The sequence below is a fragment of the Oryctolagus cuniculus genome, chromosome 2 (genome assembly GCF_964237555.1).
Source record: "Oryctolagus cuniculus chromosome 2, mOryCun1.1, whole genome shotgun sequence".
In the NCBI taxonomy this organism is placed as follows: domain Eukaryota; kingdom Metazoa; phylum Chordata; class Mammalia; order Lagomorpha; family Leporidae; genus Oryctolagus; species Oryctolagus cuniculus.
The window spans coordinates 175,299,648-175,325,029 of NC_091433.1; the positions used below are offsets into that span (position 1 = coordinate 175,299,648).

The 25,382-nt window shown below is 43.5% G+C and overlaps 1 protein-coding gene across 1 annotated transcript in view; it reads right to left on the bottom strand.

Annotated features, from left to right (window-relative positions):
* Positions 1-25,382, bottom strand: part of SLC4A1AP (solute carrier family 4 member 1 adaptor protein) — a 45,687-nt gene that overhangs the window by 420 nt on the left and 19,885 nt on the right. The window contains exons 6-13 of the mRNA XM_008254588.4: positions 25,042-25,202; positions 23,654-23,723; positions 23,116-23,302; positions 17,125-17,236; positions 13,127-13,361; positions 9,843-9,929; positions 8,047-8,111; positions 3,242-3,311 (exon numbers count right to left, since the gene is read on the bottom strand). Coding sequence (XP_008252810.2) covers positions 3,242-3,311; positions 8,047-8,111; positions 9,843-9,929; positions 13,127-13,361; positions 17,125-17,236; positions 23,116-23,302; positions 23,654-23,723; positions 25,042-25,202 — 987 coding nt within the window. The remainder of the gene's footprint in view (positions 1-3,241; positions 3,312-8,046; positions 8,112-9,842; positions 9,930-13,126; positions 13,362-17,124; positions 17,237-23,115; positions 23,303-23,653; positions 23,724-25,041; positions 25,203-25,382) is intronic.

Here is a 25,382-nt window from a genome sequence, read left to right on the forward strand (position 1 = left end):
AAGGCCAAAAGTAAAACACAGAGAGTTTTCTTCTGATAGAAATTTTAGTTTCTATGTGTAATTTCTCATATACAGTCTTCTTTTTCACTCTTACTCTTATTAGCAGACAAGAAAGCAAACACTGCTGTCAAATTTCATTAATAGTGTGCTAGAGGGGTGGGCATTTGGCACTCGGTTAAGACTTCCTTATTGGGATACTTGGGCTCAAGTCCTGGCTCACTACCAATTCTGGCTTCGTGCCAATGGGCACCCTGGGAGGCAGCAGGTAATGGCTCGAGTACTTGGGTAACTGCCACCCATGTGGGAGACCTGCACTGAGTTCCCATTTTCCAGCTCATGGCACTGGCCTGGCCCAGGCCCAGCTATTCTGGGAGTTTGGGGAGTAGATCAGCAGATGGAAAAATTTCTTTGTCTCTGTCTCTTTCCCTTTCAAATAAGTAAAAATAAATTAATTTAAAAAATTTTAAATAGTATATTAGAAACACCACTCAGAAGAAAAGCAACATGTAGAGGCTGGCGCTGTGGTGCAGTAGGTTAATCCTCTGCCTGTAGTGCTGGCGTCCCATATGGGCACCAGTTCTAGTCCTGGCTGCTCCTTTTCCGATAAAGCTCTCTGCTGCGGCCTGGGAGAGCAGTGGAAGATGGCCCAAGGACTTAGGCCCCTGTACTCGCATGGGAGACTGGGAAGAAGCTACTGGTTCCTAGCTTTGCATCTGCTCAGCTGCAGCTGTTTTGGCTATCTGGGGAGTGAACCAGCAGATGGAGACCTTTCTCTCTATCTCTCCATCTCACTGTCCATAACGCTACCCCTCAAATAAATAAACAAACTCTTTAAAAAAAATAAAAAAGAAAAAAATGAAAAGCAACATGCTGATATGCATATTGGGGAAATACCCATCTCACACATTCCTTAAGGGAATATATATGATCACAAAACTGATACACTTTCTATAGAATGCAATTTATAACAATTTAAAAATTTCATGCCTTTGATTTAGCATGTTAACATTCATGAATTTTTTTTAATCAATGCACCTCTATGCTTTATACAAGGAACCACCAAAAAATTTATGGGAAATGCATTCTATGAAAAAACTATGCATAGATTTCAAAATTTTTTTACACCAAAATAAGCGTCTTTTAATTCAATTTTCTATAAACTTTTTGAAGTACCTTGTATATTATAAATATATATATTAAAACTATAAATGTTATAAGTTATTTATTGAAAGATTATTTTTAATTGCAAAAGACTGGAAACAGTAAATATTCACTGGGAGAACTGTTTAAGGAAAAGTATAGCCATACCATAAAAAGGAACTATGGTGCGATTAAAAAACAAACAAAAAAAACCAAGAATTCTGTAACTAGCTATGGAAGGATTTTCATAAAGTGCTAAGTCTGGGGCCAGTGTTCTGGCATAGCAGGTAAACCTGAAATGGGCCCCTGCACCCACATGACTCCTGCTTTCAACCTGGTCCAGCCCAGGCCCTTGAGGCCATCTGAAGAGTGAACTAGCAGATGGAAGATCTTTCTCTTTCTCTCCCTCTCTCTGTAACGCTTTCAAAATAAGTCTTTAAAAAAAATTGTCCATGTGCCTGTAACTCTGCATTTCAAATAAATAAATCTTATATCCTTTTAAGATTTATTTATTGATTTGAAAAGTAGAGTTACAGAGAGGAAGGCAGAAGCAGAGGCAGAGAGACAAATCTTCCATTCGCTGGTTCACTCCCCAAATGGCAGCAGTTGCCAGGGCTGGGCCAGGCCAAAGCCAGGAGCCAGGAGCTTCAGCCAGATCTCCCACATGCCCAAGTGCTTGGGCCACCTTCCATTGCTTTCCCAGGCACATTAGCAGGGAGCTGGATTGGAAATGGAGCATCCAGGACTCGAACTGGCATCCATATGGGATCTGGTGCTGCAGATGGTGGCTTAATTCACTATGCCACACTGCTGGCCCCAAATAAATAAATCTTAAAAAGAAAAAAATAGTGCTAAATGCAAAATAGCAAGGTGCAGATTATACTTCCATTTGTGTAAAAAAAAAGTGGTGAAATACTATGTACTTTATTTTTTTTTTTTTTTTTTGACAGGCAGAGTGGACAGTGAGAGAGAGAGACAGAGAGAGAAAGGTCTTCCTTTGCCGCTGGTTCACCCTCCAATGGCCGCCGCTGCAGCCGGCGCACCGCGCTGATCCTGGCAGGAGCCAGGAGCCAGGTGCTTTTCCTGGTCTCCCATGGGGTGCAGGGCCCAAGCACCTGGGCCATCCTCCACTGCACTCCCTGGCCATAGCAGAGAGCTGGCCTGGAAGAGGGGCAACCGGGACAGAATCCGGCGCCCCAACCGGGACTAGAACCCGGTGTGCCGGCGCCGCAAGGTGGAGGATTAGCCTATTGAGCCACGGCGCCGGCTATGTACTTTATTGTACATATAAACACAAGAACTAATAAGAAACTGATAATATTTGAATGTGTTTAGAGAAAAAAATTGGATTGGTAATGCATACCCAGAACATTTTTATTTCAACTGTATAGAGAAAATTTAAAATACATGAAAAGTAAATAGAAAAACAGAATGAACTTCCATGTTCTTATCACCCAACTTTAACAATTATCACTCCTATTTCATCTATTATCCTCTTCCACCTTCCCTCATCTTTCACCATTGGATTATTTCACCGTAAATACAGAAATCATCCTATCTCTGAACATTTACACATATGTTACTAGAAGCTCAGGATTTTTCAAAAAAAAATTTAACATCATTCACACTTTAAAAAAAAAGTGACCATAATTTCTTAGTATCATCAAATATTCAGCTAATATTCAGAATTATCTGAGTGACCCATTATTTTTTAACAGTTGTCTGCTTGAGTAAGTGTCAAAACTGGCTTGACATTTCTTTCTCTTTAGATCTTTTAATCTACCTATTCCACCAGAAGGGATACTTTCCAGTAAATACTCTTATAGCTTTTCTATTTGGAACCTTAAATATACATCACAATATAGTTTTCCCCCTTCCTTTATTTTTTGTGTTGTTATTGTCATGTATGTTTTATATATGTATATATATGATATATACATACTTAAAATTATAATCTCACTGACTTTTATAATCATAGCTTTTTGCTGTGAATAAAACAAAATATTTACAATGCCAAAAACTATCTATATATCTATATATCATCTATTCAACAATATAAATAAATCAGTCTCAGAGGATAAGGCAAGGAGAAACAATCTACCTTCAGGTGGGACCCACACACAGTAGTCTGGGTCATCATCAGGATATTTGGAAGAAAGTATTGGTGGGAGCTGCAAAGAAAAGATGGATTATTTTATTCAGAAGAATTCATTTACGAGGCCAGGGTTGTGATGTAGTGAGTTAGGCCTGCCTGCAGCTCTAGCATCCCATACAGGTGACAGTTTGAGTCCCAGCTGCTCTACTTCCAATCCAGTTCCCTGCTAATGCACCTGGGAAGCAGTGGGAGATGGAAGATCTTTCTCTGTCTCTCCCTCTCTCTGTAACTCTTTCAAAATAAATAAATAAATCTTTTTTTTATCTGTTCTACTTAATATGACTGGTTTAATTCTGTAATTAATACACAGTTATTCTCAAGTGTTGAGAATTAACTGAAATGTGATCCCTGTTAAACATAAGAGTGGGAATAAGAGAGGGAAGAGATGTATAATTTGGGACATGCTCAAGCTGACTTGCCCCAAATGGTAGAGTTAGAAACATACCAGGGGATTCCAATTCAATCCCATCAAGGTGGCATGTACCAATGCCATCTCACTAGTCCAAGTGATCAATTTCAGTTCACAATTGATCATAATGAAAGGACTAAGAGTCAAAGGGAGCACATAAACAAGTCTAATACCTGCTAACACTAACCGATAGAATAAATAAAGGGGAGAGTGATCCAACATGGGAAGTGAGATACTCAGCAGACTCATAGAATGGCAGATGTCCTAAATAGCACTCTGGCCTCAGAATCAGCCCTAAAGGCATTCGGATCTGGCTGAAAAGCCCATGAGAGTATTTCAGGCATGGAAAGCCAAGACACTCTGGCAAAAGATCTCTGTGAGTGAGATCCCAGTGGAAAGAACAGGTCATCAAAAAGGAGGTACCTTTCTCTGAAGGGAGGAGAGAACCTCCACTTTGACTATGACCTTGTCTAAACAAGATAAGAGTCGGAGAACTCAGAGGGCTTCCATAGCCTTGGAAACTCATGACTGGAGCATAGGGAGATTACTGATGCCATAGACAGGAGTGTCAATTGGTAAAGTCAACAACAGGAGTCACTGTGCACTTACTCCTCATGTAGGATCTCTGTCCTTAATGTGCTGTGTATTGAGATTTAATGCTATAACGAGTACTCAAACAATATAATTCACTTTGTGTTTCTATGGGGGTGCAAACTGTTGAAATCTTTACTTAATGCATACTAAACTGATCCTCTGTAAAAAAAAAAAAAAAAAAAAGAAATTATCAATTCCCAACTTGACTCTCACTGGGATTAAACATGACAATAGGTCTGCTCTGATTTCATCATTTAAAAAAAAAATCATCTATTATTTTTCACTTTATGTTTCTGTGTGGGAGCAAACTGTTGAAATCCTTACTTAATGTATACTAAGCTGATCTTCTGTATATTAAGATAATCGAAAATGAATCTTGATGTGAATGGAAGGGGAGAGGGAGTGGGAAAGGGGAGGGTTGTGGGTGGGAGGGACGGTATGGGGGGGAAGCCATTGTAATCCATAAGTCGTACTTTGGAAATTTATATTCATTAAATAAAAGTTTAAAAAAAAAAAAGAAAAAAAAATAAATAAATCTTTAAAAAAAATTGTCCCTGTGCCTGTAAGCAAACAAAAACTGAAACAGAACAGTTTCTATTAATGATATTAAGTAATCTATTTGGGGAAGCATTCTGTGAACTGATTTTTTTTTTCTCCATAAAGCCTCAAGAAGTTGATTTTCAGCCAGTGAGAGTGATGTGACGCTTCTGAAAGGGGTAACTGTAATCAGGTTACAAGCATTTGGTGCAGTGGTTAGGATGCTGCCTGGAAATACCCACATCTCACACAGGAGTGTCTCGGTTTGAGTTCTGGCACCACTTCCCATGCCAGCTTCCTAGGAGGAGCAGGGGATGGCTCAACTAGTTGAGTTCCTGGCTCCTGGATTTGGCCTGTTCCAGTCCTGGCTGTTGTGGGCATTTGGGGAGTGGACCAGCAGGTTAAAGATCTGTCGTTCTTTCTCTCTTTTAAATAAATTAAGATTTAAGAAAAAAAGCAGGACACTTAACATGAGGGCATCAGTGCTAAATGGTACCTCCAGAGAAAGAAATTGGCATTTATATTTTGATCTAGGTATAGAAGAGTTAAATGAGCAAATCTGAATGCTATCCCCTGGAATCCTGCTTACAAGGTTGGCCTTTGGTTGGAGTCTGAGAATCTGGATTTTGGGAGAGTTACCACTACTTTAACTGATAAGAGTGGCTCATTGTGTCTAAAATGCTTGTACAAACAATGTGGTTGATACCAAACACAAAATCCTTGTGGGAGTCTGAAACTTGAGTACATGCCAAGCAAGGAATACCTGTGTGATTGGAGCTTATTAAAATTCCCAGGCATTGATAATAAGCTTCCCTAGGCAGCAGTATTTCACATGTGCTGTCACAACTCACTGTTAGGAAGATTAGGCTTGTCCTGTGTGATGCCACTGGAAGGGACACTTGCCCCAGATTTCGTCCTATGTGCCTTTTCCATTTGCTGCAGTAAATCATGGCTGCAAGTATGACCACATGCTGAGTCCTGTGAGTCCTCTTGTGAATTTCCTAACCTGAAGGTGGCCTTGGGGGCCTCCCAACACAACCCAGAAATCCCATTACTGGAAACTTAACATTTTCTTCTTTCTTCTCTTAAAAAGATTGATTTATTTGAAAGGCAGAGTTACAGAGGGGGAAAGAGGGGAAGAAGGAGAGGTAGAGAGGCAGAAAGGGAGAGAGTGAGGGGGAGAGAGGGAGAGGGAGAGGGAGAGGGAGAGGGACAGAGCGAGAGAGCGAGCTTCCATCTGCTGACTCACTCCCCAAATGACTAAAACAGCCATGACTGGGCTAGACCCAAGGCAGGAGCCAGGAGCATCATCCGGGTCCTCCATATGAGAGCAGGAGCCCATGTATTTGGGCCATCTTCTGCTGCTTTCCCAGGTGCAATAGCAGGGACCTGGATAAGTGGAGCAGCCCCAAAACTTACCTTATAATAGCACTGCTGTAATAAACTAGAACAATCCAAACATCCCTCTATAGTGAACTAATTAGGTTATATTCATGTAGCAGGAAGCTCTCAATATACTGATAAACAACAATTTCCATGATAGGCTAAAAAATGTACAATGAATTATATTTTGCATTTGGTGTAATAAAAGGAGGAAATTAAAAATACGTTATTCAAAGGTCTTTGCATGGCATACTAGGAAATGAAGAAATAATCACAAATTAATAAAAGAAGTAGCTTCTATGAAGTGGTTAGAGAGAACAGGGTAGATGGAGACAAGAATAGAAAATACAAAAATAAAAATAAAAGAGAGCCTAGATTTCTAGAGGGGGATAAGGCTGTTGGGAAGTCTGTTAAGTCAATCTTCAAAAATTCACTGTCCTAGATGAGATGTGGTCCATCACAAGGGATTTTTTTTTTTTTTTTTTTTAATTTGAGAGAGAAAGAATGAGCCCATCTGCTGGTTTACTCTTGAAATGCCTGAGACCCAGGAACTCAATCCACGTCTCCCACATGGATAGCAAGGACCGAAGTACTTGAGCTATCACATGCCTCCCAGGGTACACATTAGCAGAGCCAGGAATTGAACCCAGGCTTTTTTTTTTTTTTTTTTTTTTTTTTGACAGGCAGAGTTAGACAGTGAGAGAGAAGGAGACAAAGGTCTTCCTTTTCCGTTGGTTCACCTCCCAAGTGGCCGCTACAGCTGGCGCGCTGCGCTGATCCGAAGCCAGGAGCCAGATGCTTCCTCCTGGTCTCCCATGCGGATGCAGAAGCCCAAGCACTTGGGCCATCCTCCACTGCCCTCCCAGACCACAGCAGAGAGTTGTACTGGAAGAGGAGCAACCAGGACAGAATCCGGTGCCCCAACCGGGACTAGAACCCAGGGTGCTGGCTAGAACCCGGGGTGCTGGTGCCGCAGGAGGAGGATTAGCCAAGTGAGCTGCAGCGCCAGCTGCGCAGGCATCTTTTTTGTTGTTGTTGTTGTTTTTTTTGTTTTTTTGACAGGCAGAGTGGACAGTGAGAGAGAGAGACAGAGAGAGAAAGGTCTTCCTTTGCCGTTGGTTCACCCTCCAATGGCCGCCGCTGCAGCCGGCGCACCGCGCTGATCCAATGGCAGGAGCCAGGATCCAGGTGCTTTTCCTGGTCTCCCATGGGGTGCAGGGCCCAAGCACCTGGGCCATCCTCCACTGCACTCCCTGGCCATAGCAGAGAGCTGGCCTGGAAGAGGGGCAACCGGGACAGAATCCGGCGCCCCAACCGGGACTAGAACCCAGTGTGCCGGCGCCGCAAGGTGGAGGATTAGCCTATTGAGCCACGGCGCCGGCTCTTTTTTTTTTTTTTTTTACAGGCAGAGTGGACAGTGAGAGAGAGAGAGACAGAGAGAGAGAAAGGTCTTCCTTTTGCCGTTGGTTCACCCTCCAATGGCCGCCGCCGCACCTATCTGAAGGCAGGAGCCAGGAGCCAGGTGCTTCTCCTGGTCTCCCATGGGGTGCAGGGCCCAAGGACTTGGGCCATCCTCCACTGCACTCCCTGGCCACAGCAGAGAGCTGGCCTGGAAGAGGGGCAACTGGGACAGAATCTGGTGCCCCGACTGGGACTAGAACCCAGTGTGCCGGTGCCGCTAGGCGGAGGATTAGCCTAGTGAGCTGTGGCGCCGGCCCCGCCCAGGCATCTTGATTTGAGATGAGGGTATCCAAGTAGAAGCTGAACTGCTGAGCCAACCACATACCCTGGGAATTCATATTTATTTCCAGAGAAGTCAAGTACTTACTTTGCCTGGACCAGTTTTCTTTTTCTTCAATTCACCTCTGTTTTCCTCATGTTCATTACATGATGCTAATTTAAGGGAGAAAAAAGGTAGTAATCACTATTTATAGAATAAGTAAAATAGAAAAGAAAAATTCCAAAGAAAACATGTCAATGACAACCCAATTCTCAAAAATTCCTTCTACCACTGTAAAAACTGTATTAAGAAGAGAGATATCTTCCTTCACTGGTAATCCTAGTTTTTAAATTCTAAGGATATTCTGCAAGCTTGCATATAATTATACCATGTGAAAAAGTAACAGAAAACGAAGCTGCCTTTACTTTCCAGAGTTCACCCATTACAGGTAAAATCTTTTAATGGGTCAGCCTTTCCTTTTTTCTTTTTTAAAGATTAATTTATTCATTTGAAAGTCAAAGTTACACAGAGAGAGGAGAGGCAGACAGAGAGAGAGAGAGAGAGAGAGAGAGAGAGAGTATTCCATCCACTGGTTCACTCCCCAATTGACCGCAATGGACGGAGCTGCACCAATTCGAAGCCAGGAGTCAGGAGCTTCCTCCAGGTCTCCCACGTGGGTGCAGGGGTCATTTTGGGCTTTCCCAGGCCATAGCAGAGAGCTGGATGGGACTTGAACCAGCACCCCTATGAGATGCTGGCACTGCAGGTGACGGCTTCACCTGCAACGCCACAGCACCAGCCCCATGGGTCAACCTTTCAATCAATTTCTTTTAGTAGTTCTGGAATCTCTCGCACAATAGGCACATATTCAACTCTGGGAGATGTAAAATTACAGAGGACTTTGTATGGGCAGAGGGAAGTATCAAGGTATTATGTGCTCTGTGGGGCATGGACAGGAAATCCCAAAAGGCAGAAGAAACGTTTTTTAAAAAAAGCAAATGGCAGGGCCAGTGCTGTGGTGCAGCAGGTTAAAACCCTAGCCTGTGGCGCCAGCATCCCAAATGGTCACCGCTTCATGCCCTGGCTATTCCATGTCTGATCCAGCATCCCTTATTCTGGCCTGGGAAAATAGCAGAGGATGGCCCAAGTACTTAGGCCCCGGCAACTACATGAGAGACCTGGAAGAAGCCCCTGGCTTCTGGCTTCTGGCTTCTGGCTTCAGATCAGCTCAGCTCTGGCCTTTGCAGCCATGTGGGGAGTACACCAGTGGATGGAAGACTTCTCTCTCTCTCTCTCTGTCTGTCTGTCTCTACCTCTCTCTGTAACTCTGCCTTTCAAATAAAGAAAGGGGCTGGTGCTGTGGTGTAGTGGGTAAAGCTGCAGCCTGCAGTGCCCGCATCCCAAATGGGCACTGGTTCAAGACCCGGCTGCTCCACTTCCAATCCGGCTCTCTGGTGTGGCCTGGGAAAGCAGTGGAAGATGGCCCAAGTCTTTGGGCCCCTGCACCCATGTGGGAGACCCAGAGGAAGATTCTGGTTCCTGGCTTCGGATCAGCACAGCTCTGGCCGCTGCTGCCATCTGGGGAGTGAACCAGCGGATGGAAAACCTCTCTCTCTCTCTCTCGATCTCTCTGCCTTTCCTTCTCTCTCTGTGTAACTGACTTTCAAGGAAAAAAAATGAATCTTTAAAAATATATGTATATATTTTTAAAAAAGGCAAATGGAATGGCACCAAACAGAAACCTCTCCTATGTTCCAGTTTTGTCTAGGGCCCTGAAGACAGCACCTACCTAGTGACTGGTCTTCTCCATGCTGCTGCCTTACAGGTAAGTTACCAAGCCCTCCCCTATGAAACCAGGTGGCTGCCTGTGTGCAGAGCAGCAAAGGAGCTGCTGTCCTACTTACCTGAGGGCTCCTCGACACATGAAGCTGTTTCACTGAGCTCTTGATATTCTTGATTCTGCTCCTCGTGGCTGAGATGAGACATGATTTCTACAAAAAGCAGTACCAAGGCTTATTGTTAATATTGAATTCATGGTGGAAAGCCAAAGAAAACAAAAGCAAGAGAAGCTAAGTATACACCTAATCATCCAGTTTTGCGATCATGAGCTTCAGTTAACCTTACTAAGGTCTTCAATAAATCTGCCTCCAAGTGTGCAACAGAGAACACTCGCTTTCCACTTAAAAAAATTTAGGGCCAGCATCATCACATAATGAGTTAAGCTGCCACTTATGACACTGGCATCCTATATTGGAGGGCTGGGTTGAGTCCCAGCTACTTTGCTTCCAACTCGGCTTCCTGTTAATGCACCTAGGAAGGCAGCAGAAGATGGCCCAAGTGCTTGGGATCCTGACACCCATGTGGGAGACCTGGATGACGCTCTTGGCTCCTGGCTTCAGCCTGCCTCAGCCCCAGCTGTTGAAGCCACTTGGGGAGTGAACCATCAAAAGGAAGATCTTTCTCACCCTCTGTATGTATGGATGTGTTTCTCTCCCTCTTTCTGATGTTCTTTCAAATAAATAAATCTCAAAAAAATAATAATAAAATAACTAGCCAACTTTAAGGTAAATCTTTTGGCAATACTTACCAAAATCTTAAAAAATTTACTTCTTAGCCTAAAAATTGTATTTCTAGGAACACATTTTTAAAAATCACAGTTGAATAGTGAGACTTATTATACATAAGTACATTTATCATAAAAATTACAACATAAAACCTATAAATTTAATAATTATTTAAATAAATTATGGCATATGTATGTTATATTCCCCTTATTAAAATTATATTTTAAATAATATTTTGGGGCTGGCGCTGTAGCGTAGTAGGTTAATCCTCCACCTGTGGCGCCGGCATCCCATATGGGTATCAGTTCAGTCCTGGCTGCTCCTCTTCCCATCCAGCTCTCTGCTATGGCCTGGGAAAGCAGTAGAAGATGGCTCAAGAACTTGGGCCCCTGTACCCACATGGGAGACCCGGAAGAAGGTCCTGGCTCCTGGCTTCTGCCTGGCGTAGCCCTGCCTCTGCAGCCATTTGGGGAGTGAATCAGTGGATGAAAGATCTCTCTCTGTCTCTCCCTCTCTCTTTCTGTAACTCTTTCAAATAAATAAAATAAATCTAAAAAATAAAAAGACCAAGTAATAATAAATCTGCAGCATTTGAGGAATTACTCTAAGCTTTTTTCCCTTTTTTGTTTGTATGTATGTATTTAACATCATTGGGATTGTATTCTCCCATGTAGGTTCAGGGGCCCAAGCACTTGGATCATCCTTCACTGTTTTCCCAGGTGCATTAGCAGGGAGTTGTGTCAAAAGCGGAGCAGCAGGGACTTGAACTGGTACCCATATGGGATGCTGGCACTACAGGTAGCAATTTAACCCATTACGCCACAATGCCAGTCCCTATTACTTTATCTTATAAAGTAAGTTTTAAAATCTGTTATTTTTATACACACATGTTTATTTTAGTCCCTTAACAGAATAAAAAATATTAAAATGTTGATTGCTTCCTTTTCTGCTAATATGGATCAAAGACCAGACTTGGTAAACAAAGTACTCATACATTTCTTAAAAGGGTAGGCATTTTGCAATAACTGAACAAAAGATAATGCAAATACAAAAGCCTTACTTCTCACAGATAAGGAAACAATAACCTTTCTGTTTCTCAGACAGCTCACACCAGGCCTAGTGTTTCTGCAGCCAAACCATTGTTTTGGAAATAGATGTGCATGCATTCCTACATACATTTAATGCCAATTTTATTGTTTTTCATATTATGCTTCCTATTTTCTTTGAGATTTTAGTATTGTTAAGAAGTCTGGCCAACCTACAGGAAAATAACTCCTGCAGCTGACAAAGGAAAGGGGGCACTAAAAAGATAAACAATAATTTTTAGGGGTAGGATTGCAGATTCTTTTTTCCATCTTTGGACTTTAATGTATGGTCAAAGATTTTAATTTATGATCTATAATTTCTTTCTTTTTTAAGATTTATTTATTTATTTGAAAGTCAGAGCTACACACAGAGAGAAGGAGAGGTGCAGAGAGAGAGAGAGAGAGAGAGCGGGAGAGAGAGATAGAGAGAGAGAGAGAGCGCGCGGTCTTCCATTCTCTGGTTCACTCCCTGATTGGCCGCAATGGTCAGAGCTGTGCCGATCTGAAGCCAGGAGCCAGGGGCTTCCTCCAGGTCTCCCACGTAGGTGTAGGGGCCCAAGTACTTGAGCCATCTTCTACTGCTTTCCCAGGCCACAGCAGAGAGCTGGATCAGAAGTGGAGCAGCCAGGACTCGAACTGGCACCCATACAGGACGCTGGTGCCGCAGGCAGCGGCTTTACCCACTATGCCACAGCACTGGCGCCTATTATCTAAAATTTCTAAAATGAACACACGTTCCTGGGGCCAGCGCTGTGGCACAGTAGGTTAATCCTCCGCCTGCAGTGCTGGCATCCCATATGGGCGCAGGTTCATGTCCCAGTTGCTCCCAGTAGAAGATGACCCAAGTCCTTGGGTTCCTGCACTTAGATGGGAGACCCAGAGAAAGTTCCTGGCTCCGGGCTTCAGACTGGACTAGATCTGGCCATTGCGGCCATTTGAGGAGTGAACCAGAGGATGCAACACTGTCTGTAACTCTACTTCTCAAATAAATAAAATGAACCCATATTCCTTTCACAATCAGAAAAAAATATATTTAAAAATCAATCAATTCCTTCTTTAAATATTTTTTATTAAATCTTTGCCAAAGTGTGAGAATATCAAATGCTAGGCTGTATCCTAGGTACTATAAATAAAAATAGGAATGAAGCTTGATCCTTCTTGAGAACCTTAGTCCACTAGGTACAATTATGGAGGCAGGAAAAATGAGTAAGGGGAGACTTGAGTGAGACCAACTTGATTAGGCTCTACTGTCTACCCTACTCGAAATCATAAAGTGGCCACAGCTCAGGATTATTCCACAGCAGCTATGGCTTCGGATTCCACAGCTTTCAATTTTTTGTATTTCTGGAACAGACTGGCAATGCTTGCTCTTAATTTGCAACAGAGATAAATAATGACTGGCAATCAAAGGAAGACAACCAAGAAGTCCATCTCCACTGCAGGGTCAATGTAGCACAGACAAGAACTCGCTTTGCTTTTTCAGTCCTATTGTGTTAGCATAATTGCCCCACTGAACAGCACAGGAAGAAGAGACATTACCAGGGGTTTTTGTTTCTTTAGAACTTGTGAGTTCTTGGAGAGGGTTTGTTTCCTGCACTGTTTCTGGCTCGGTCTCCTGCTGTAGCCTACTGTCATCCTCCAAGTTTTTCTTTTTATGATCCTCCTTTTCTTTCTCTTCTTCTTCTTCTTCTTCCTCCTCTTCCTCTTCTACTTCAGGCTCATCCTTCATTCTCATTAGAGTTGGAGGGAGTTCTGGGCGTTTGGGGGGTAACCTCTAGAGGGGAAACAAAACCATGATGATAAAAAGAGACAAATTTCCTCAAGAAAGTGAAGCCAAACTTGTAGAATGTCTCTTCTCGGCCGGCGCCGCGCTCACTAGGCTAATCCTCCACCTGTGGCACCAGCACACCAGGTTCTAGTCCCGGTTGGGGCGCCAGATTCTGTCCCAGTTGCTCCTCTTCCAGGCCAGCTCTCTGCTGTGGCCAGGGAGTGCAGCGGAGGATGGCCCAAGTGCTTGGGCCCTGCACCCGCATGGGAGGCCAGAAGAAGCACCTTGCTCCTGGCTTCGGATCAGCGCGGTGCGCCGGCTGCAGCACACCGGCTGCAGCGACCACTTAGGGGGGTGAACCAACAGAAAAGGAAGACCTTTCTCTCTGCTCTCTCTCTCACTGTCCACTCTGCCTGTCAAAAAAAAAAAAAAAAAAAAAAAAAAGAGAGAGAGAGAGAGAATGTCTCTTCTCTACACTGATAAACTCCACAGAAGGTTCCTGGAAGCAGGACTTTGACATGAGAATGTCCATCTATGGACCCTTAACAAGTATCTTTATTAGTTTCTAAGGTCAAAAGATTATTAAGTCTGGCATTGTGGTGTAGGAGTAAAGCCACCTCTGTGACTCCAGCATCTCAGATGGGCACCAGTTTAAGTCCCAGCTACTCTACTCTTTTTATGGCCGCAATGGCCAGACCTGGTCCGATCTGAAGCCGGGAGCCAGGAGCTTCTTCTGGGTCTCCCATGCGGGTGCAGGGGACCAAGCACTTGTGCCATCCTCTACTGCTTTCCCAGGCCATAGCAGAGAGCTGGATTGGAAGAGGAGCAGCCGGGACATGAACCAACACCCATAGGGGATGCCAGCACCACAGGTGGAGGCTTAACCTACTACACCACTGCACCTGCCCCTACTCTACTTTTGATCTAGCTCCCTGCAAATGGACTGAGAAAGCAGTGGAAGATGGTCCAAATACTTGGTCCTTTGCCACCCATGTGGGAGACCTGGATGAAGTTCCTGGCTCCTGGCTTTGGCCTGGCTCAGCCCTGGCTGTTGCAGTAATCTGGGGAGTAAACCAGTGGATGGAACAGCTTGTAGGAAACTAACATTTATTACCAGTGAGTAATAACTACAAGAATTCTGTCCTCTTACATCTCTTGATTTTAATTTATTTCAAAATCTTCTAGGGAGTAAACCAAACATTCTTAAGAAAGAAATCTGAACTGTTTTTTCATTTCAAGGAAACAAGATATGTAATTCAGTAAAACAGATCCTAAGGAAAGGAAGACATTTCTCAAAAAATAAGTCCAAATATTCTAATCAAGGCCTTTCAGGGCTGGTGTTCTGGTGTATTAAGTAAAGCCACTGCCTGCAATACCACATCCCATATGGACTCTGGTTCAAGTCCTGGCTGCTCTATTTCTGATCCAGCTCCCTGCTAATGTGCCTGGGAAACAGTGGAGGCTGGCCCAAGTGTTTGGGCCCCTGTACCCATGTGAGAGACCTGGAAGAAGCTTCTGGTTCCTGGCTTTGGCCTGGCCCAGCTCTGGCTATTGTGGCCATTTTGGGAGTAAACCAGCAGATAGAAGATCACTTGTCTCTTTCTCTCTCTCTCTTTTTCAAATAAATAAATAAATCTTTTTTTTTTTAAAGGCCTTTCAACAAAAGTGCTTACTAGAAAAAAATTGATCATGGTTATATAATTGGAGAAGGTACCAAAATATATCTTGATTACATAATTTTCTAAAATAGGATTTAGTTCAGTAATCATTTAAGAAAAGCAGTTTAGGAAAGTATTTTATTTCAAACATAAATACCCTCTTCAATCTCCATCACCTCCTCTCCCCACAGAAAAGCCTCCATCTCAGGTAAACTATGGACTTGTGCAGAATATGTTCATTTTAAAACAGTTGTTTTTTTTGTTTGTTTTTTTTGTTTTTGTTTTAAAGGCAGAGTTACAAAGGCAGGGGAGAGAAAGAGAGAGATATCTTCCATTCATTGGTTCACGCCCCAAACAGCCACATCAGCAGACGCTGGGCTAGGGCAAAGCCAGGAACTGGGAATTCCATCTGGGAATATATTTGTATAGCTGGGACCTCAAACCTCTGCCACCATAGGGAAGTTTAACCTGCTTCAAGATGTTAGGGCTAAACTATGTCCCTCCAAAATTCATGATTGAAGTCCCAACCCCCAGTACCTCCAAATGTGACTTCATTTGCAGATGGGTTCTTTATAAACTAATCAAGTTAAGACCGAACCTTTAGGGTAGGGCCCTAAGCCAATATGACTGGTGTCACTGTAAGAGGAGACACATGGGCCTGCCTGTCAAAGGGATAACCATGTGAGGAGGCAGCCAGAAGGCAGCCCCCTGCAGGTCCAGGAGGAAGGCCTCCCTGGAAACCACTCCTGCTAACATCTCGATCGTGCAGTTCCAGCCTCTAAGACTGTAAGACATAGATTTTGTGTGTAAGCCACCCAATCTGTGGTATTTTGCTATATCAGTCCTACCAAACTAATAAAGGTTCAGCTCTTCGGGGGTGATGAAAATCTTGTAAAAACTGAACCTATGAATAGGAATGTACATAAAGCAAACACATACACCAGTGAGGTATTATAGGAGGACAGAAAGACCATAAAATTCAAGAGGCAGAGAGCCGGATCTGACTGTTACACAACGATGGTGTGATCTGGTGTTTAACCCTTCTTTCATCGTCTGTAAGAGGTAGCAATTCCCACACGCCGTAAGGTGTTTGAGGATTAAATGAAGTGAGGAAAATCATATGGCAGAGGCAGGTGTACTCACTGTGTTGTTACAAGTGTTGGTTCAGTCTGAATATTAAATCTATCCTCCAGGGAAAAGCATTTAATGCAAGAGACCCTCCTTTAAAAATGTGATTGTAAAATTTATTTGAAAGACAGAGAGACCTTTCAATTCACTGATTAACCACCCAGCTTCCTGGAATAGCCAGGACTGAGCCAGGCCAAAGCCAGGAACCTGGAACTCCTCAGTCTCCCACATAGGTGACAGGGACCCAGGGATCCAAGCTATCACCTGCTGCTTCCCAGAGGGTGCATCAGCAGGAACCTGGAATCCGCAGCAGTGCCTGGACTCGAACCCAGGCGCTCTGGGGGCAGGCATTCCGTGCAGTGGTTAAATAGCTACTAGGGACATCCATGTCCCCTATCAGACTGCCTGTCCAGTCTTGGCTCCTCCTCTTCCAATCCAGCTTCCTGTAGTTGTGCATCCTGGAAGGCAGTGGATGATGGCTCAAGTATTTGGGATTTTGCCACCCACATACAAGACCCAGATTGAGTTCCAGGCTCCTGGCTTAAGCCTGGCCCAGTCCTGGCTGTTAGAGACATTTGGAGAATGAACCAGTGGATGGAAGATTTGTTTGTATTTCAAGTAAAATGAAAAACAAAAAGCCCACAACCCAAGCATTTTGATATGAGATTCAGTCTTGCTAATTACCAAATGCCCAAACCAGGAGGCCAATTCTTAAATGGAACATTCATTAGAGATTAATAAACTGGCATCATAATTTACAAATCAATTACTTGCAAATCGATTGGCATGAATCCATTCACCAAGTTTTGATACTCTAAACTGAACAAAAACCCCAAGAACCAAGTCCTGGGAAAGATGTGATCACACTAGCCCATGGTCATTTTTTACATCACTCTGGAATGAGTCATTTTTGCTTTTTTCAAAGAAAAATTTGCTCAGTATTAACTCAAGAGCTAAAAATTTAACACTGCTTCACAACTTACCCCTACAGTTCCAGTTTTTAATTTGAATTTGCTTCCTCCTTTCATGGCACCAAAGAGAGGCAATGTAAGCTTTTTAGCTTTGTTTTCTGCACCTGTAGTCTGACTTTCAGTCCTAGAAAGAAAAGTTATACATATCTATTCCAATCACTCCAAGGTTTTATCTAAAAATACCATGACATTGACAAATTTCTGGCAAAACAAAAACTACCATAAAACAAGTATCTCTAAGCATATAATAATTAGAGGCATTCAAGCCAGCAGAGTGTGACTGGACAATGACAGTGCTGATTGCTATAGACAGAGCTATTAAGGGCAAGATGAGGCTGTTCCTTGAGTCTAGTCACTTGCAATGTGCTATGTGACTTCATATTCATCAATGATAACCACAGTACAAAGGTCACTGGTGAAGGGAAATGTCTAAGCATGACCCTATCAGCAGGAGATGGATCCATGGTATCAAGTCCTATTACCCACCAGCCTCCAAAGAACGCTTTATAATGTATAACAATTCTGAGCACAGAAATAATTAAAAAAAAAAAAAAAAAAAAAGTGTGTGGCAGGCATTTGTCACAGCAGTATAAGTCCCCACTTGGGATACTCACACCCCATTTTGGAGTGCTTGGTTCAAGTCTCAGCTACTCCATTTCTGATGCGGCTTCCTGCTAATGGACACCCTGAGAGACAGCAGATGGTTAAGTACTTAAGTGCCTGCCATTTAAGTGGTAAACCAGGACAAAGTCCCAGGATACCAGCCCTGACTGTCACAGGCATTTGGGGAGTGAACCAGCAGATGGAAGAGCTCTATTTCTCGCTCTGCCTTTCAGAAAAAATGCGGAAAAAAAAGTGTGTGTACAGGTGGAGAGGATATCCCATATGGTGAATAACAACAAAGAAACAGGGAGACATTGCAACCGGTGAGCCTGTCAACATTCTCATTGGCTGGAGATTGTTATAAATGCTAAGCCTACTAGATTAATGCTGAAGAGCGAAAAGAAGAGAGAGTAAGTAGAAAATACGAAAAGGGTGCAGAGAACAGAACAAATCCAAAGGGAGGGCAGCTGTGCTGACAAAACACTGAGTAGTTAGAGGTGACAATGAGAAGACAGCATGAGGAAACAGAGGAAAACTTTTATTTTTTATTTATTTGAGAGGCACTACTGGTTCACTCCCCAAATGCCCACAATGGTTGGGGCTGGGCTAGGCTGAAGCAGGACACAAGAATGCAATCCAGGTCTCCCACATGGGTGGTAGGAACCTAAGTACTTGAGCCATCACTGCTGGCTCACAGGGTCTGTATTAGCAGGAGGCCGGAGTCAGTGTAAGAACCAAGCATCAAGCTCAGGCACTCTGATGTGAGACATGGGCATCCTAACCAGTGTCTTAACCAGCAGAAATCCCAAAGGAGGAAAACTTAGAACAACTACATCAGACCAAGGAAGAAAGCCCCATGCTTTCTTCACTTGGACCTTGGGACAGCCATGCAAAGTGCAGAGTAAGGATAGTACTGACACTGCTGACACACAGTGACCCCTATCAGAAACTACCGCCCTGCCCCATCATGAAGCCGCACTTGCCACTTCTTTTCCCAAGTCTTATCCCATACTGGAGTGCCTGGGTTCAATACCTGGCTCTGGCTTCTGAATCTAGCTTCCTGCCAATATAGACTCTGGAGGCGGTAGGCGAAAGGCTCAAGTAGTTGGGTCCCTGCCATCCACCTGAGAGATCTGGATTGAGTTCCTGGTTCTTGAGGCTCCAGCCTCTGGTCTGATTATTGTCAGTATTTTGGGGAGGGAACCAGTGGATGGGAGCTCTGCCTCTCAAACAAATACACTTTTGGGGCTGGCACTGTGGCGCATTGGGTTAACGCCCTGGCCTGAAGTGCCGGCATCCCATATGGGCACGGGTTCGAGACCCAGCTGCTCCTCTTCCGATCTAGCTCTCTGCTATGGCCTGGGAGGGCGGTAGAAGATAGCCTAAGTCCTTGGGCCCCTGTACCCGCGTGGAAGAAGCTCCTGGTTCCTGGATTCAGATCGGCGCAGCTCCAGCCATTGCAGCTAATTGGGGAGTGAACCATCGGATGGAAGACCTCTCTCTCTGCGTAACTCTGATTTTCAAATAAATAAATATTTTTAAAAATATATTTTTGAAAAATTCACAGAAAATGGAATTAAAAGATGACTGTTTTTTTTTTTTTTATTTTACTTTACAGGTAGAGTTATAGATAGTGAGAGAGAGACAGAGACAGAGAGAAAGGTCCTCCTTCCGTTGGTTCACTCCCCAAATGGCTGCTACGGCCGGTGCTGCACTGATCCAAAGCCAAGAACCAGGTGCTTCTTCCTGGTCTCCCATACGGGTGCAGGAACCCAAGCACTTGGGTCATCCTCCACTGCCCTCCCGGGCCACAGCAGAGAGCTGGACTGGAAGAGGACCAACTGGGACTAGATCCCAGCACTCATATGGGATGCCAGTGCCACAAGGCGGACGATTAACCAAGTGAGCCATGGCGCCAGCCCCTAAAAGATGAGTTTATTATGGTGCAAATATATTTTAAGCTCGAGCATAGTTTTTCAGCATACACATTTACACAAATCTTTTGAAGACCCATCATAGACAGCATCTAAGCCAGTATCCAAAGAGAGGAAAAACCAGGAAACACACAGACTGACAGGAGTGGAAACTCTAAAGGATGTGGACTAATGTCATCTAGTGTAGAGCATGCTGAGGGACTCATTTATCAAGTTAAAGGATTACAGAATTGGGGATGGTGCTGTGGTGTAGCAGATAAAACTGCCACCTGCAGTGCCAGTGTCCCATATGGGTGCCGGTATCTGCCATTTGGGGAGTGAATCAGTGGATGGAAGATCTCTGTCTTTCCCTCTTTCTCTCTCTGTAATGCTGTCTTTCAAATAAATAAAATAAATCTTTCACAAAAAAAAAACTTAAAAAAAATTATTTCATTTATTTGAAAGACAGTCACAGAGAGAGGCAGAGAGAGAGAGAGAGAGGTCTTCCTCCACTGGTTCACTCCCTAAATGGACACAACAGCTGGATTGTGCCAATCTGAAGCCAGGAGCCAAGAGCTTCCTCCGGGCCCCACACGCAGGTGCAGGGCCCAAGAATCTGGGCCATCTTCCACTGCCTTCCCAGGCCATAGCAGAGAGCTGGATCGGAAGTGCAGCATCCAGGACTCAAACTGGCACCCGTATGAGATGCTGGCACTTGAGGTGGCAGCTTTACCCACTGTGCCACAGCACTGGACTCTAAAGCCACATCTTTACCCAGTTTCTTGCCCCTGCTCTATCCTGCTTCTCCCACTCCCATATAGATTTCCAGTGAAAGCATTCTCTCAATAAATCATCTGTAGAAGGATCCTTATCTCAGAGTCAGGTTTTAGGGACTCTGACCTAAACAGATCCAATGTATTCACAGGCCGTAGTCCACTTACCTACCTATTTTTCACCTACCACCATTTTTTTTAAGATTTACATATTTATTTGAAAGGCAGAGTTACAGAGAGGCAGAGGCAGAGAGAGAGAGAGAGGTCTTCCATCCACTAGTTCACTCCCCAGATGATCACAACAGCCAGGGCTGGACTGATCTGAAGCCAGGAGCCAGGAGCTTCTTTCAGGTCTCACACATGGGTGCAGGGGCCCAAGGACTTGGGCCATCTTCCACTGACTTCCCAGGTCACAGCAGAGAGCTGGATTGGAAGTATAGCAGCCAGGACTTGAACTGGTGTCCATTTGGGGTGCCAGCACTGCAGGCAGTGGCTTTACCCACTACACCACAGTGCCAGCTCCTACCACCATTTTTTTTTTGTTTGTTTTTGACAGCACCCGTTATACATACTGTTCTGCACCTGGCTTTTAGTATATCTTGACAATGGTTCCACCTAAATAGTTGCCTCATTTTTTCTTTTTCTTTTTTTTTAGTTTTTTATTTTTATTTTTGGACAGGCAGAGTGGACAGTGAGAGAGAGAGAGCAGAGAGAAAGGTCTTCCTTGGCTGTTGGTTCACCCTCCAATGGCCGCCGCGGCCTGCGTGCTGAGGCTGGTGCACTGCGCTGATCCAAAGCCAGGAGCCAGGTGCTTCTCCTGGTCTCCCATGGGGTGCAGGGCCCAAGAACTTGGGCCATCCTCCACTGCACTCCCTGGCCACAGCAGAGAGCTGGCCTGGAAGAGGGGCAACCGGGACAGAAACCGGCACCCTGACTGGGACTAGAACCCAGTGTGCTGGCGCCGTAGGAGGAGGATTAGCCTATTGAGCTGCGGCGCCGGCCGTCTCATTTTTTCTTTTACAGTTACAGGGTATTAAAAAAGTTCTATCATATATCTAGATACATAATACATATATACATGCATTATTATATATTACATTATAATTTATTTTTTTAAGTTGTATTTATTTATTTATTTGAAAGAGAGAGAGAAAAAGAGACATTGTCTGTGCTGGCTCATTCCCCAAATGCCCACAATAGCCAGGGCTGGGCCAGGCCAAAGGAGCCAGGAACCCCATCCAAGTCTTCCTAACAGTTGGACTGTCATCTGCTGTTTCCCAGGCACATCATCAGGGATCAGAAGAACGGAATAGCTAGGATTCAACCAGGGATTCTTATATGGGATGCAGGTATCCCAAGTGGTGGCTTAACCTACTGTGTGTGCCACATGCCTGCTCCTATTATAACTTATTTAACCCATTTCTTTTGATAAACATGAGTGATTTCTAATCTTTTACTACTACAAACAGTGCTGCAATATATTTTCATTTCCTGAGAATATGAGGGACAGATTCCTAGAAATGAAACAGTTCAAAGGGCATTTGCATTTGTAATCAGGATAGACACTGTCAGTTTGTCCAGTACAGGGAATGCATTAATTTGCTCTTCAACAATGTTAGAAAATGCCTTTTCAGAGCTGGTGCTATGGTGTAGCAGATAAAGCTGCCTCCTGCAGTGCTGGCATCCCATATGGGCGCCAGTTCATATCCCAGTTGCTCCTCTTCCGATCCAGCTCTCTGCTATGGCCTGGGAAAGCAGTAGAAGATGGCCCAACTCCTAGGGCCCCTGCACCCATGTGGGAAACCTAGAGGAGGCTCCTGGCTCCTGGCTACGGATTGGTGTGCTCTGGCCATTGCAGCCAGCTGGGGAGTGAACCAGTGGATGGAAGACCTCTCTCTCTTCCTCTCTGCCTCTCCTCTCTGTAACTCTTTCAAATAAATAAATAAATCTTAAAAAAAAAAAAAAAAAAGAAAATGCCTTTTCATCCCAGCCTCATCAGTGTACTATCATACAGAATGAATCTGTCAATTTCATAGATAAAAATGGTATTACATTGTAGGAATTGTATTTGTCTTTTGACTGAGGTGGAGCAATTTTTATATAGGTAAAAGCCATTCGCATTTCTTTTTCTGTGGCCTGTCACTTGATACCCTTTTCCTATTTTTATCTTGAGTGGGTGATTATATCTACTTATTATTTAAAGGTCTTTATTATTATTTATAGGTCTTTCTATATGAGAAAAATTAGCCTTTTAGCATATTGTTATTTAAAGAAGTTTATTATGTACTTAAAAGACTTAAGTAAAAATCTTTGGAGCCTTCCAACAAACCAGGAATCAATACAGTTTTCCCTGAAAATCTACCAGCAGTCTGTATTTCACAAACGAAATAGGTTTTTAGCAACTGTATGAAACCACTGCCTTCTGTGCTGGCAGGGTGGGGAATGTCTGGCCTGTGAAGTAAGGCCTATGAAACATTCGGTCTGGCGCTGCCAAGGCAACCACAGGGAAATGCGATAAATCTAAACCAGGCTAATTTTTAAATTAATAATTTTGCATGGCCCACGAATAATGTTATAAATATCCACATGGCCCGTGGCAGGAAAAACCAGCCCCTCCCTTGCTGTAAGGGTTGCTTTTGTTCTATTACATAATTATTAAAGGACAATTCAAGCTACCATGCTTATGTAACATTCCAAACATAACTAGGACTTACTTTTTTAGTTCTGGAATCTCTGCCGGCTTTACAATTTTTATCAGCCCTTTAAGTCTCTGCTGCTCTTTCCTCAGTTCAAAAGTTCTCAGGTGAAGTTTCTTCCGGGACACACCATCTAATGAACTTCCCGATTTCATTTCCGACATGAATGCATCTAAAGAATCCTGAGACGGCGACTCTGATAGAGCTACACGAGAAAGGGTAACACGTTTAGAAAGATGGTCCAGTCGGCTTCCACACAGAGCTCACTAACATACAGCTGGATAAAAATCATCACTAATACACGGAATACAAAACAGGTTAAAGCTGGGAGAGCTTGGGAAAACATTTTGTCTCCGTGGTCTTCATTTTCCTTATCTTATACATAAAAAGGTTAAATGAAATGATTTATAATGCTCTTTCTAGATCTAAAATGTTATATGGCCCCTTAGAAAGTCTCCATATTGTGTAGGACATATCCTACTAACCAATGTAGCCAGGGTCCAGTTCAGGGCACTGCATAAAACACGTGCTCAATAAACGATGACGAACGCCTTACCTCTGCTCGAGGCTTTCAGCCTCTCAGAAATTTCAGAGAGTTCCCTTTCAGCATCATTTAACTTTGCAACCTGTAACACCAAATCAACAGGGTTAGCAAATGTTAAATCTTCTTTCGAACCATATCGGCTTCTTATGGAGTTAACACTTTTCATTTGTTTATTCAATTTGAATTGAATAAATTTCTGAGTTGACAAACTCAGAATTAAACAGAATGAATCACTCTATTTTACACAAAAGAAAGAGTTCAAGGCATTTGTCTTCATTGATCAATAGAAAGGATAGGGGCTGGCTCTGTGGCAGAGTAGGGTAAGCCTCTGCCTGTGGTGCTGGCATCCCTTGTGGGCACCAGTTCAAGTCCCGGCTGCTCCATTTCCAATCCAGCTCCCTGCTGAAGGCCTGGGAAAGCAGTGGAAGATGGCTCAAGTACTTGGGCCCCTGCACCCATGTGGGAGACCTGGAAGAAGCTCCTGGCTTCAGATTGGCCCAGCTCCAGCTACTGTGGCTGTTTGGGTTGTGAAACAGTGGATAGAAAACCTCTCTCTCTGTTCTCCCTCTCTCTGTAATTCTGCCTCTCAAATAAATAAAAGAAATCTTTGGGGAAAAAAAAAAAAAAAAAAGAAAAGAAAAGAAAGGATAGATGTTGGGTAATGTTTTAAGCTCTGAACATACTAAATACAGTTTTAATTCATGCCACCTTACAATAATTTCATGAAGGACATCTGTTTGATTATTAGCACACCATACTCCTAACAATTCCTTTGATTCTTCTTGACTAGTCAATCTTACCTCAGATGCCTTAACTTGGAAATTTTAGTTCTTTTTTTAGGCGTGAAATCATACCCAAAAAACTTTTATTAATGGATCAGTACTAGCCTGGAAGAAAGTCTCTAGGAGCAACAACTTGGATAAGACTAGTTGTTTATTACCATCAAATATACAGAGCATTAAAAACTACACCTCAGTACCAATTTCAATGCTTATGCTTCAACAGTTGAAAGATTTAAATACAGTATTATTTTATTTAAAAATATAAATTACAGGGGCCGGCGCCATGGTGTAGCAGGCTAAGCCCGGAGCTGGCATCCAATATGGGCTCCGGTTCAAGTCCTGACTGCTCTTCTTCTGATCCAGCTCTCTGCTATGGCCTGGGAAAGCAATGGAAGACGGCCCAAGTGCTTGGGCCCCTGCACCCATGTGGGAGACCTAGAAGAAGCTCCTGGCTTCAGATCGGCCCAGCTCCAGACAATGCGGCTATTTGGGGAGTGAACCAGTGGATGGAAGACCTTTCTCTCTCTCTCCCTCTCTCTGTCTGTAAGTCTACCTCTCAAATACACAAAGTCTTTTTAAGAAAAAAAAAAAATAAGTACTTCTATAAACAAAACTTGCCAGTGATTCAAAGGTCTCTGGTTTCTCATCAATTTTCCCAGCTTTCTTCATTCGATTTAGTCGCTTCTTCTCAACCAGACCAGTACGATCAAGGAATGTATCATCATCACTATCATAAAAGTCTTCATCCTCCCAGTTCTTGGCTTTCCTTTTCCGAGATACTAGGATAGATAAAATAATTGATAATAAAGTAAGTTTTATAAAAAGTTTTAAAAAAAGCCAAGTAGATTAAGATATCACAATCAACTACTGAAAGTTACTATCCTACAAACTGCCAAACTACATATAAACACAAAGGGCTGGGGCTGACTTGTGGCACAGTGGGTTAAGCCTCTGCCTGT